This window comes from Cynocephalus volans, chromosome 7, assembly GCF_027409185.1.
Source record: "Cynocephalus volans isolate mCynVol1 chromosome 7, mCynVol1.pri, whole genome shotgun sequence".
In the NCBI taxonomy this organism is placed as follows: domain Eukaryota; kingdom Metazoa; phylum Chordata; class Mammalia; order Dermoptera; family Cynocephalidae; genus Cynocephalus; species Cynocephalus volans.
In genome coordinates, this window is record NC_084466.1 from 154243912 (window position 1) to 154256627 (window position 12716).

Below are 12716 nucleotides of genomic sequence, written 5' to 3' on the forward strand. Positions count from 1 at the left end.
TCTTTAGAATATCTCCTGAGATTGCTCAAAAGCTTCATTCCTTAGTTTTTTCAGGTCACTCAGTATAGTCTCTTGGGTTTTACAAAACACAGGTGCTGGTCTACATTCTGTGCCACTGGAATCCCTGAGCCAAGGTTTTGGAAAGCCTGGGTACCTGATTGAAAATTGAGGGGAGGGAGTAACATAGGAAAAACATACATAAGTGAACGTTCCAGAAACTAGCCCAAAGAGGAAACGCAGTAAGTGCCAAATGTCAGTAAAAGTATGGTTGCTGGGAATGTACTTGGAGTGATTTGAAAACTTCACGAAAGAGTGAACTGAGCCTTGAAGGATGGGTAGGATTTGCTAGGAGTGAGTGTAATGGGTCTGTTGTGCTTGTGTGCCTAAGCTAGTGCCTTCATGTATGTATCATTGGGGGGTGGTGACACATGCATGAGTTGGAATGTGTGGCGTATGTGTGTGACAGGAAGAAGAAGAGAGTTAGTTTATACTGTTGCAGAAGAGCTTCCGAAAGAGGATTGTTTGTTGACAGCTGGATGGATTTAGAAAGGGAAGATGCTTAGGAGGTTGTTATCCTAGTTCTGACCTGAACTGAAATGACAGTGGGAATGGGAAGAAAATAACTGATTGGATAGAAATCTGTAGGAAGAATCTATGGGGAGAAGGCAGAATTCAGGGTGATTCTGCATTTCTCTGCTGGTCACAGGGATATTAATTGGGTCATTATTGGAAACTGGAGAAGTCAGAATAGGAGTTAGTTGTGAGAGGAAGATAAGGGGTTTGGAATAAGCTATTGGAACCCTGAAATGAGGTCAGATTTGTAGATGGGGAGGGTTCACCATGCCATCAGTCTTCAGGATCCTGCTCTAGATCGGTTGTTTTTCCTGATGAATATTGTGAGGAAGACATAAGTATCTATTTCCTCAGATACTTATGAGGAAAGAACTGTGTGGGATTTGGGGCTTAAGAATTAAGTAGTACTTTAAATTTTTTATTTACGTAAGTTTTATAATTCAGAATTACCTTGTAATAGTTTAACAGAATCTGAAAATTCAACATGCTTGGGATTCCTTTTTTGTTTTAGCTTTCATCTATATTCCCTTAAGATGTGCTCTGAGCATTTGTTAATCTCCACAGATTTATATGAATAAATATTTATATTAACAAATGAATAGATATTTATATTAACGTGAATTTATATTAATAAAGCTAATAAAAACCCTTAAGATTGCTATTAGTTGTAGTGAATATTTGAAACTAACTGGCAACTGAGCTTAGCTCAGTTTGTTTCTTAAGGAATTTGCACTTGGTGAAGATTAACCTTTCCAGCTCTCTTTCTTAGTTTTTTTAGTAGGTGGTTGGGGGAATTTGTAATTGTAGCTATAACTTTGAGTAATTGACTTCAATATAGATACATTATTTCTTGTACAATGTTTAGTTATACTTCACAAATATGGTTTAATTAATTCATTAAACATGACAATATAACAAATGTTGAATTACTAGCCCCTTCCTTCCCCCAGCCATATACTGTATAAATACATATACCATAATACTTGCGCTCTTTTATTATTATTTGAACTGGAAGAATATACTTAAATGTGCTTATGAATTTAGTACTGGAAATGGTTGATATATTTGGAAACATTATTCATCCTGCAGGTAGAGCTTGATGCACAAATGGATTCCTGGGATCTTTATTCCTAGGATAGAAACTGTTGGTATTGCATTTGAACCAAGGAATATTTGTCTTAAGAGTAGCAGTTGTGTCCACCTCTCCTTAAAGAAGTCTGGATTTTGTAGATTTTATTGTTGTTTTATTGTACCAATTAATTGAATTATGATTGCTTGGATAGAATTTGGAAATCTATGTTGCATGCAGAATTTGGCTTGCAAATTATATTAACTTGTGTATATGAATATGTTAAAATGATATTTAGTAGCAGTTTTATTTCAGGGTGCAGTATTAACTCTTAAGAGTTGGTTACTTTGAACTGACTTTATGTACCTTTTGAGGTGTTTTTACATCTGGAGGAAAAAGTGTACACAGTGTTAGCTTCTTAATAATGCAAGATCACATAGTTGAGATGTTACCCTTACTCTTCTATTCCATTTACTGATTACGCAGATACAAATAGATCTCTCAGACAATCCTCTCCAATGAATTTTAGCTTTCAGTTAATAAAAAACAATATTCCTACGAAGTTTCAGTTCCTCATAGAGTGGATACTATGCATCGTTATCTAATATAAATGCACTTCTCTTACAACTCTTGAGGCTGGTGGTGTTATTGCTTAGTTACCTGGATTTTTGGATGGGGCAGGACAATTAGGCAGCTATTTGTCCATTATTTTACCAGGCATATTTGACAGTGGTTATTTTTTGTGACAATTTTTAGTTCTTTTTTTTTGTCAGCTTTGGACATTTAGATATATTATGCCTGGTACATTAGTTTCATCAAGATTAGCTAAGAAAAGGTAAGGTCACAGGCTGTTTAGTTGAGCCTACAAATATATCAAAGTAAGACTTATCAAAAAGCAAGCATGGATTTTTGAATGTGAGTATTTTAAATGAAATATTGAAGTTACTTGTGGTAGCCTTGGATATATGTTTATTATAGCATTTATTCTTGTTATGTAAGTTTGTGCACAATCATTGTATTTCCAATAGCATGAGTAAGTTTTATATTTTTCTCCCTGAGAAACTAAAGGACAAAGCTGCCTAATGAATATGAAAGTTGGCATTAAATTTCTGATGTCCAGTTCCCTGCCCTTTGACACTTTGAAATTGCTGTTACATTGTGTGTAATTAGTGTGTACAAACTGAATTTAAAAATCTAAGATAAATTTAAATTACCTGTGTTAAGAAAAAAGTGTAGTTCAGTGCTGAAGGAAAAAGATGTCAAAGTTAAATATAAGAATTTTTTTTCTGTTTACTTGGATTATACCATCTTTCCTCTTTTAGTAATACAAGCGGTATAGGTAGCAATTGACTTAGCACTGCCAAATTAATATTAACGATAATATTAGCATGCTTATGTCTGTGTGCACACACACATTTAAGGTTATGTAGAAAAAACATCCTTCCCATGTTTCATTTGGCTGATCAGCTCAATCAATTAGCTGATTTTATTGCTGTGTTAAATTAAAATTCTAATATGGAAGTTGGTTATTAAAATTAAATGAGTAGGATTAAAATATAGAATTGGTTAAAATAAAAGCCTTAAAAAAACACAAACTTTTGGATAAAGTAGCAGGCTTCAAGTGAAATTCAGTTTTGGTCTCCTTTACAGGAATAGCTATTCACAGTCAGACAGGACCACTTATCAAGTTTTGCAGTATCTCCTGAGGAAGTCAGAATCTGAGCCAGCATGAAGACTGAATCTTGTCTTTGGTCTGATTTATAAACTGTACTTTTATTCTAACCATGTGCAAGGTGAAGGTTATAGCATGGAAACTAAAATCTTAGTAAGTGTGATTTTTACTTTAGCTATTAAGTAGTACCCTTTCTTATAGTGAATATGTACTCTAAACAGCATTTGGGCAGGAGCATAATACACTTCCAAAGTGAAAGATTTAGCATTCCAGATTCAAGAAAAATCCCTGAGAAGGAGAGTGAAAAGTTTCTATTACTGTGCCTTGGAGTTCTTTCTCTTTCCTGGTTAAAAATAGGTGGTGGGATGAAATGGAGTTGAGAAAGGATTTAAGAAAATGGAGAAGATGGCTTTGATGGCCAGTGTCTAAAATTCAAGTCATTAAAAAATATCATTATTGAGCTGGCTGGTTAGGTCAAATGGTTAGAACACAGTATTGTAACACCAAGTTTAAGGGTTCAGATTCCCTTACTGGCCAGCCGGTCCACCCGCCCCGGTTTTAAATTTGCTATGTAAGTTGCTTCATTTATGAATTGTCATTCAGCCATAAAATGTTCATTATCGTACAGTGTTCGTAAGCTCACTGTAGAATCCTAGGAACCTTTTAAATAGTATTATTATTATTATTATTTTTGTGTGTGTGTGTGTGTGTGACCGGTAAGGGGATTGCAACCCTTGGCTTGGTGTCGTCCACACTGCGCTCAGCCAGTGAGCGCACCGGCCATCCCTATGTAGGATCTGAACCTGCTCCCAGCGCTGCACTCTCCCGAGTGAGCCACCGGTTTGGCCCTAAATAGTATTATTTTTAATACGAATTGAATTTTGAGTATATTTTAAATATTTAAAATAATGGATATTTTGAGTTATGAACATTAAAAATTATATTGGAATGGTTATGCTAGTAGTTATCTCAGGGAGATTCCATTGATTTGATTTTTCCAAGTATAAATGATAAGCTGTTTTCTTTTTGTGCTCCAGAAGGAACTAGATTTTGAGGGCACAGGATGTTAAGGAACTGTCTCTCTGTCGCAATGTTACTTTGTTAATTGTAACGATTACTCCTCCACATCTTTTATACCTGTGCTAATTAAGAGCAGTAGATAATTAACACTTTTAAGCTGCTTTTCTCCCTTAGCTAGAATGATAGAATTGACTTTGATCTTCTGAGTTGGTGAATCAAACATTATGATATTATACCTAGATAGCATAATATATGTTGTTCATAATTTGAGAATGGTTATATGTTTAAGGTATTATTTGGTTTGTGTTCTTTCCCTTCCCTTTGAGTCTTTTAACTTGGTTACTTTTCTAAATTGATAGTGATGGCTTGGCTGATATTAAACATTTTTATTAGTGGCTTCCCTATTTTAATCTCCTTTCTTTATAGAACAAACCTCCCTTTTATCTCCTGCCTGTCTCTTTTGCATTCCAAAGTACAATTTTATGAAATCCTGAGGTCTAGGATTTTTCTTTGGAAATTTATCTCCAGTGTCTCTATGGAAATCAAAAAAGAAAATTAGGATAATTCAGTATGGAAGCTTACAATGCATCTTTTGAGAAATGTATATTTTATGAGATGAAGGGTATGTTTATTTTTTGGGGCGTATTTCTAAAGGTGAAATTATGTAGTTATTGTTTTAATAACCGTGTCCTAATTATTTATAGCTTCCTGCCTGACATAACTTGCTTCGAGAAGTACACAATGTCAGAACGTGGAATTAAGTGGGCTTGTGAATATTGTACGTATGAAAACTGGCCATCTGCAATCAAGTGTACTATGTGTCGTGCCCAAAGACCTAGTGGAACAATTATTACAGAAGATCCATTTAAAAGTGGTTCAAGTGATGTTGGTAGAGATTGGGATCCTTCCAGCACAGAAGGAGGAAGTAGTCCTTTGATATGTCCAGATTCTAGTGCAAGACCAAGAGTTAAGTCTTCATACAGCATGGAAAATGCAAATAAATGGTCATGCCACATGTGCACATATTTGAACTGGCCAAGAGCAATCAGATGTACTCAGTGCTTATCCCAGCGTAGGACTAGGAGTCCCACAGAATCTCCTCAATCCTCAGGATCTGGCTCAAGACCAGTTGCTTTTTCTGTTGATCCTTGTGAGGAATACAATGATAGAAATAAACTGAACACAAGGACCCAGCATTGGACTTGTTCTGTTTGCACGTATGAAAACTGGGCCAAGGCTAAAAAATGTGTTGTTTGTGACCATCCCAGACCTAATAACATTGAAGCAATAGAATTGGCAGATACCGAAGAGGCTTCTTCAATAATAAACGAGCAAGACAGAGCTCGATGGAGGGGAAGCTGCAGTAGTGGTAATAGCCAAAGAAGATCGCCTCCTACTATGAAACGGGACTCAGAAGTGAAAATGGATTTTCAGAGGATTGAATTGGCTGGTGCTGTTGGCAGCAAGGAGGAGCTTGAAGTGGACTTTAAAAAATTAAAGCAAATTAAAAACAGGATGAAAAAGACTGATTGGCTATTCCTCAATGCTTGTGTGGGTAAGTTTCTGGTTTTTTTGCATTTCTTGAATGGGATGGGAAAAGATATTAAAAATGACATGAAAGCTATAAGTAAGGTCAATATTATTTGGCATTTAGTTCATCAGCATGATAGCTGTGCTCTCAAATAGGCATGCATAAAAATCTGTGATCTTGCATAACTTTGTACTAAATTGCCTGCATTTAATTGTGTATGTGTCTCTCCATCATTGGGAGAAAAATCTTAAGATAAATCGAAGTTTTTACATATCAGTAGTAAAATATATACCTGGAATTTAAAAGTGCTACGCTGTTTATTGTAACAAGATGTGACTGAAGAACACCAGCTGCTGTTTCTGAGTGTTTGTAAACAGTGTGAGCATCTTGTGATGATAGAAGCTTTAGTCAGATGTTAAAAATATCACAAAAATGTGTGACTCCAAGAAGTTGAACAAACATAATATTGACCTTGAAAATACTGATGTTGCTTTAACATGAATGTCATGTGGTAAATATTTGCAAACTGTATGGAACTTATTTCATGTAGCCGGCTGATTTTATAATTCAAATTATGATTTGTGTGCATTGTGTTTTTAGTGCTGTCCTAAAGAAATTCTGAATATTGATTCCAGTTATTAGCTCACAGCTGTTAAAGGACCAGGGATATGTGAGAGCAAGGTTTTTCTCCAGGTATTCACCTTGTGAGTTTGCTATTTGTGATGTAATTCACAAAAGCAGTTATTTGAGTCTTTAGTAATTTTTTTTGAGAAGATTAATATTTAGATGTTTGAATTTTATTATTTAAATTGTTTGGATGGGGTGCTTACTTTGACATTCAGTTTTGTAAAGGAAGTTTTGAGTGGTTGCTTAGGTTAAACTTTGTGTGGAGCAACAGCTAAGCCTTAAACATGGCTTAGCTGTATTTTTTTCTACAGTACTAATTTCTTTTATTTATCTACCTTTATATAACCCCAGCAATATGAAAGAAATAGCTGTGTGAACTTGCAAGTCTTATGAATAGATTTCAAGAAATCCAAGTTTTCTATTTTAGTTTTGTCCTGGCAGAAAGAATATCCCAGCAGATGAGCTCTTCTGAACTCCAGTCATAGTAGGGACCCCCAACGGTTAGTTCCAGTTTTCTCCTATCCTGAGGAGTAGGGATGAAAACACACTGAGTCATCTTCTCTTGACTGTGTTGTCGGATTTCATCCATTGATATCCCTCCCCACCCCTGCCAAATTGGGAGTCCACATATGGTGTGATTGCCACCTTTTTTTTTTTTTTTGAACAGGAGATGCAATAGGCTTTTGTTATTATCAATTTACTTTATCAAATTCACGTAACATAAAATTCATTATTTTGAAAGAAAAATTCACTGGTATTTAGTGCCTTCACAGTGCTGTGCAACCACCACCTCTGTCTAGTTTCAAACATTTTCAACTCCACAAAAGGAAACACAGTAACCATTAAGCTGTCCCCCCAGTAACCACCAATCTGCTTTTTGTTCTATGGATTTACCTATTCTAGATTTTCATGTAAATGGATTTTTACATTAGATGACCTTTTTGTGGGGTGTGATTTTCTTTTAATTACTTGTATGCCATTGGAACACTCAAATATTTTTGTGGACAGTAGTGTACTGTGTTTACTTTTACTATGAGGTAGTGTTATAGTACACATAGGTTTATGGATGGAAATGAACTAAGCTTCATTGCAGTGATTCTTAATCACTTTTGGGGTTATAGAATCCTTTAGGAATCAGGGGTTCATTGTTTCTTCAAGTCATTGGATCCCAGGATAAGGACTCTTGCTTTGAAATATTTTCTCTCCTTGAAACACACAATCAACTTGTTTGTATTTGTGGCTATTATTTCTTGTCTTTATAGCTGTTTTTCCGTGTTGGTGCTGCCTTTTATTTTCTTAACAAATATCTTTACTTCTTTTGAATAGCCATTCTTACACCTCTGTTTAGCATTTATGGTAGCTGTGAGTTCATTTTAAAGATGGAACAAAAACTTCTGTCATCAGGGCCAATATTGGATTTGGTTTTGTTTACAAAACAATTTCTTTGTTATTAAGTTGCTTTCCTCACCTGTCTTAGTTGGTTTTCTGTCTCTTATTAAAAGTATACCTGAAACCGGGTAATTTATAAAGAAACAAAATTTATTTCTTATAGTTCTGGAGGCGGGGAAGTCCGAGGTCAACGGAGCACATCTGGTGAGGGGCCTTCTTTCCAGTGGGGACTCTGTAGATTCCTGAGGCAGTGCAGGACATTACATGGTGGAGGGGGCAAAAGCATCCTAATGTGTGTCTTCCTCTCCTTGTAAAGCTGCTAGTGCCACTCCTGATAACTCATTAATCCATTAACCCTTTAACCCATGATCCAGAGCCCTCATGATCCAGTTAACCTTCTAAAGGCCCCATCTCTCAACACTGCCACGTTAGGGATCAAACTTCCACGTGAGCTTTGGAGAGGATAAACATTGAGGCCATAGCACCATTCCAAAGTTTCTAGATTCTTAGGGCCAAGGGTTGATTTTATTTGGTTCTTGGTAATGTGGATTCTGTCTTTCCTCTCAGCAAATATTTTTGACTGTTACCTGCACAATATGGTTCTGAACTGTTTTACAGAAGGTTAGGGACCTGTCTCTATTGGGTGGTTGTATCCTGATATGTTGTAAACATCACCGAAATATATTAAAAACATTTACTTTTTTTACTTTTACGCTCTGTGTTGGGTTAATTAAAGAAAAAATTTGAGCAGTAAGACTAACAGAAATCCACATGTGCTGAAAACTCACCTTTACCTCCCCCTTTTTGCCTACCTTATATTCCCCAAAGTGTGAGTATAAAATGTGAGACTTTCCCATTTAAAATTGGAAAAAAATCTTAACGTCAGGCTGGCTTTGTAGCCGATAGGAATAAGGAAGATTCAGTTGAGAAGGCGAAGGTAAACACAACAGTATTGAGCAAGCGTCTTTACATGGCTGTTGGGTGTTAAGTTTCAGGTAAGTCATATTTTATGTGGGGGTGGTGGTGCCAAAACCTGTCATCAGTAAAAGTGGAATCTGGGGGTGGGAGTCACGATAGTAAAGGGAGAGATGTGAATTTAAATGTACAGTTGTCTCTGGAATGTCTGCAGTTGGTGCCAGGTGTTTTCAGGGAGGTCATGTCAGTGCTCACCATAGACTGCCTTTCCCACTGGTAGGCAACAGTGTACCTAGAGAATCGGGCAGCACCACATAATATGCTGTTTTCTGCTGTTGTATTGAATCAATTGCCTTGTGAAATTGCATTTCAATTTATGACCCAAGTTTATCCCTTGAAAGGACACAGGGTCAGATAAGAACCCCAGGTTAAATCTGTGCTATTGTTGCTTTGCATTGCTTCGCCCCCCAAGGATTTGTCACCCCACTTCCCCTGGGTGACGGAGACGAAAGGATTACTCAAAGCCCATCTCTACTGAGCAGTGAGAAGCCCCGAAGTGGTTAATCTCCCTGGGAATGCTCAAGCGAGAGCCAACCCTTCCATTTGGGAAATTAACGCCAAATTGGGGTTCTCTTCCTGCATTTATTTTACAGACCAGGAAGTTATAGGAAGAGACATAGGTGGGGTTCTAGTTTAACAGTATAGGCTGGTAACTTTCAGTGAAACAAGCCAGATGACATTCCAGTAAGGCTATTAAGTGGTCCTATCAACAACAGTTTGATCTTAGCAAACATTCCTTTCTATAGCAGTTTCTCCGTATCTTTACACAACAATCAGTAACTAGTCTGTCCTTGAGCCAGCAACCTGCTGTGCCACAATCCTTATCTTGCAACAGAGACTTATACCCTGAGGAAATTTCCAGTCCTGCGCATGGTCAATATTTGAAACTGCAAGGCTTTGGAAAACCAGGCCCTGTGAAGTACATATGCTTTTTAGTATATTCCACATGCTGCTATAATTTGTATTCCCGAACCCAGACTCATATCCAGCTGCCTATTCACCATCTCCCCTTGAGGGTCTGCTATTTCAAATTCATTTCAAACTCAGTGAGTTTGAACTGGTTTCTCCCTCAAATCCGTTCTCCCATAGTCTCCCATCTGAGTCAGTGGCAAATTCATCATTCCATTGTTGGCTTGGTCATCCTTATTCTCCTCTTTTTCTCTTATACCCCATTTCTAATTGTCAGAAAATCTTGTTGGCTCTACCTTCAGAATATATCCAGAATCTGACTATTATTCACCAACCTGGTCCAAACCATGATCCTCTCCTTGCCCTCTGTTTACAGTCTGCTCTCAACATAGGAACTATTCTTTTTTTTTTTTTAAGAAAACTCTGCTCAGAACCCTCTAGTGATTGCCTTTGTCACTCAGTGAAAGCCAGAGTCCCTCAGAGACTCTACAAGGCCTTCTATATGCTGTGTCCCACATTCTTTTCTCCCTTCATATACGTTGTTTACCTCTGAACTCATCTGACTGGGTCTTGCTCATTCCACTCTGGCCATCTTTCTTTTCTGCAAACAAGCCTCAAGACTTTGTAGTTATTGCTCTCTCCAGATTGCAGGATTTGCTAAATTACCTCCTTCAGTTCTTTTCTCAAGTGTTGCCTTCTCAGTGAGGCCTTCCCTGACTGTTGAATCTAAAATTTCAGGCCTGTCCATATCCTCTGTCCCAGCTTTAATTTTCTTCATAACACTTGTCACCTTCTAATATACTTAGTCTTCTTGTTTATTGCTTGTGTGTCTCTCTCTCCCCCCTAGAATTTAAGTTTTGTGAGGGTCAGTAATTTTCCCCGTTTTGTTCACAGCTGTATCCTAGTACCTGGAACAGTGCCATATCAGGCACTCAAATATTTGTTGAATCAATGAATGAATGAATCTTTTTGGAAATTGGGATCTGCACAAGTACATCTTTATCCTGCTCCTCTTCTGAATTTCTAGATTCTTTGCCCTCTTCTTTGCTTTCTGTATTTTTTTTTTTTTTTTTGACCTTACAGACTACGTGGGGCTTGACCCAGTGGAGCCAACTCTATTTCTCCCTGGCTGTCAGGGGAAGATTAGAGTAGTTGGTATGATAGGATCTTAATTGGAAAGGGTAGAGAGGTCTCAGTTTATCACCAAGCAGTCTATGGATATGAAGAGTCTGAAGTCAGGTCTCTTCTTCTCCATCTTCCTACTTTAACTGATGACAATATTTGATTTTTAAAAAATCGTTCTATGTGTTTACTATACCTGGAGCTCTATAAAATACAGATTTTACTTGAAAATATTTTATTCAGTTGTTATTGGATGTCCTATTACTTCCTAGCTTGCATTTTGTCTCACTTCTTAAACACAAGCATTTAGCTTGTCCAGTATTCCTGCTGATGAAGATGGGAAGGAGTTGAGATTTGGTGGGTATGTTGAAGGTATAGGGGAAAAAGAATGAAACTGATATAACAAGTACATGTAAAAAATGGAATTTTAATGCTGAAAGGTTCTGTTGCCCATTAGCTGTGGCATGAGCAACTTTTGCGATAGAGAATATGGTGAAATTATATTCACTATATATATAAGTGGCATGAGCAACTTTCACTGTACAGAATATAGTGAAACTTGGGAGGCCTCCTCTCCCATGTTCACCTTCAGAATCTGTGAGTTTGCTGCCTTACATGGCAAAAGGGATTTCACAGACATGATTAAAATAAGGACCTTGAATGGGGATATTATCCTGGATTATCCAAGTGGGCAATGTAATCGCTAGGGTTCTTGTAAATTGAAGAGGGAGACAGAGTGAGGGTCACGGACGGAGATGTGACCATGGAGAAGCAGGGGCCGAGTAATGCAGAGCCATGAGCTAAAGAATGGGGGCAGCCTCGAGAAAGTCCAGGCTCCCTTAGAGCCACCCGAAGGAGCACAGTCCTGTCAACACCTGATTTTAGCCCAGTGAAACCCATGTTGAACTTCCAGCCACCCAAATTTAAAGATAAGTTTGTGTTGTTTTAAGTCACTAAGTTTGTAGTAATTTGTTAGAGCAGCAATAGGAAATTAATAAAGATAACTTTTTAAAAAAAAATTACAAATAGCATCCTAATTTGACAGTTTCAGAAAAACTTAACTTCACCAGTTCCTAGAGGGGGTCAGAGCCATTGCTTCGTTATGTAATGAAAGAAGTCAAGGTGCAGAGAGGCTGACTTGTTGGATGTGAAATAGCCATGTTGTTATCCTTTTCTAGACAGAGATGGTAAGGGAGTTTTTTTTTTCCTTGCTAAATATATTTGATAGGAGTACTGTTACTGGAACTTCTGAATAATGTTTAACTCTTAATTATATATTATTAAAAATTTTATTAATTAATTTTATCAATAAATTCAGTGCTAAATATTATTATTAAATATTAGTGACTATTCATGTTTTCAGTCCTTTTTTCAAGTCAGCAAAATAAATATGCCTATATGAAGCCTATTGCTCTGTCCCAAGGTAATCTGTTATTTGCTAATATTTCACAGCATTCCATGGTTAGGCCACATTAGTTGAACTTGATTTTTTTGTGTAGCTTTTCCATAGTATTCTGTTTGCTTTGTTCATGTTGACATGTTTTTAGCTTGGTATAATACAACTGTTTGGGCAATCTATTTTCCATCTTTAGAATTTTCCCTGCCATTTGGGATTGCTTTGCAGTCATCATTACTTCTGTGTTGGTAGCTTAGCAGCAAATCTGTGTTCTAGTATGTCATTTTTAGAGATTACCTTCTGGAAGTTTAGAGAGGAAGCTAATGAAATTGTTCACAGTTCTGATCGATTTAAGTTATGGTTATTTTTTAAGTGCTGGATTATGAAATTGGATTTTATACTGATGCAAGACTGAGTTTTCCATCGAAAGATA

The 12716-nt window shown here is 36.9% G+C and overlaps 1 protein-coding gene across 2 annotated transcripts in view; it reads left to right on the forward strand.

Moving 5' to 3' along the window:
* Positions 1-12716, forward strand: part of ZRANB1 (zinc finger RANBP2-type containing 1) — a 56743-nt gene that overhangs the window by 15138 nt on the left and 28889 nt on the right. For both annotated transcript variants that reach the window (XM_063103388.1, XM_063103389.1), the window contains exon 2: positions 5039-5889. In XM_063103388.1, the coding sequence (XP_062959458.1) occupies positions 5076-5889 (814 nt within the window). In that variant the 5' untranslated portion in view covers positions 5039-5075. The remainder of the gene's footprint in view (positions 1-5038; positions 5890-12716) is intronic.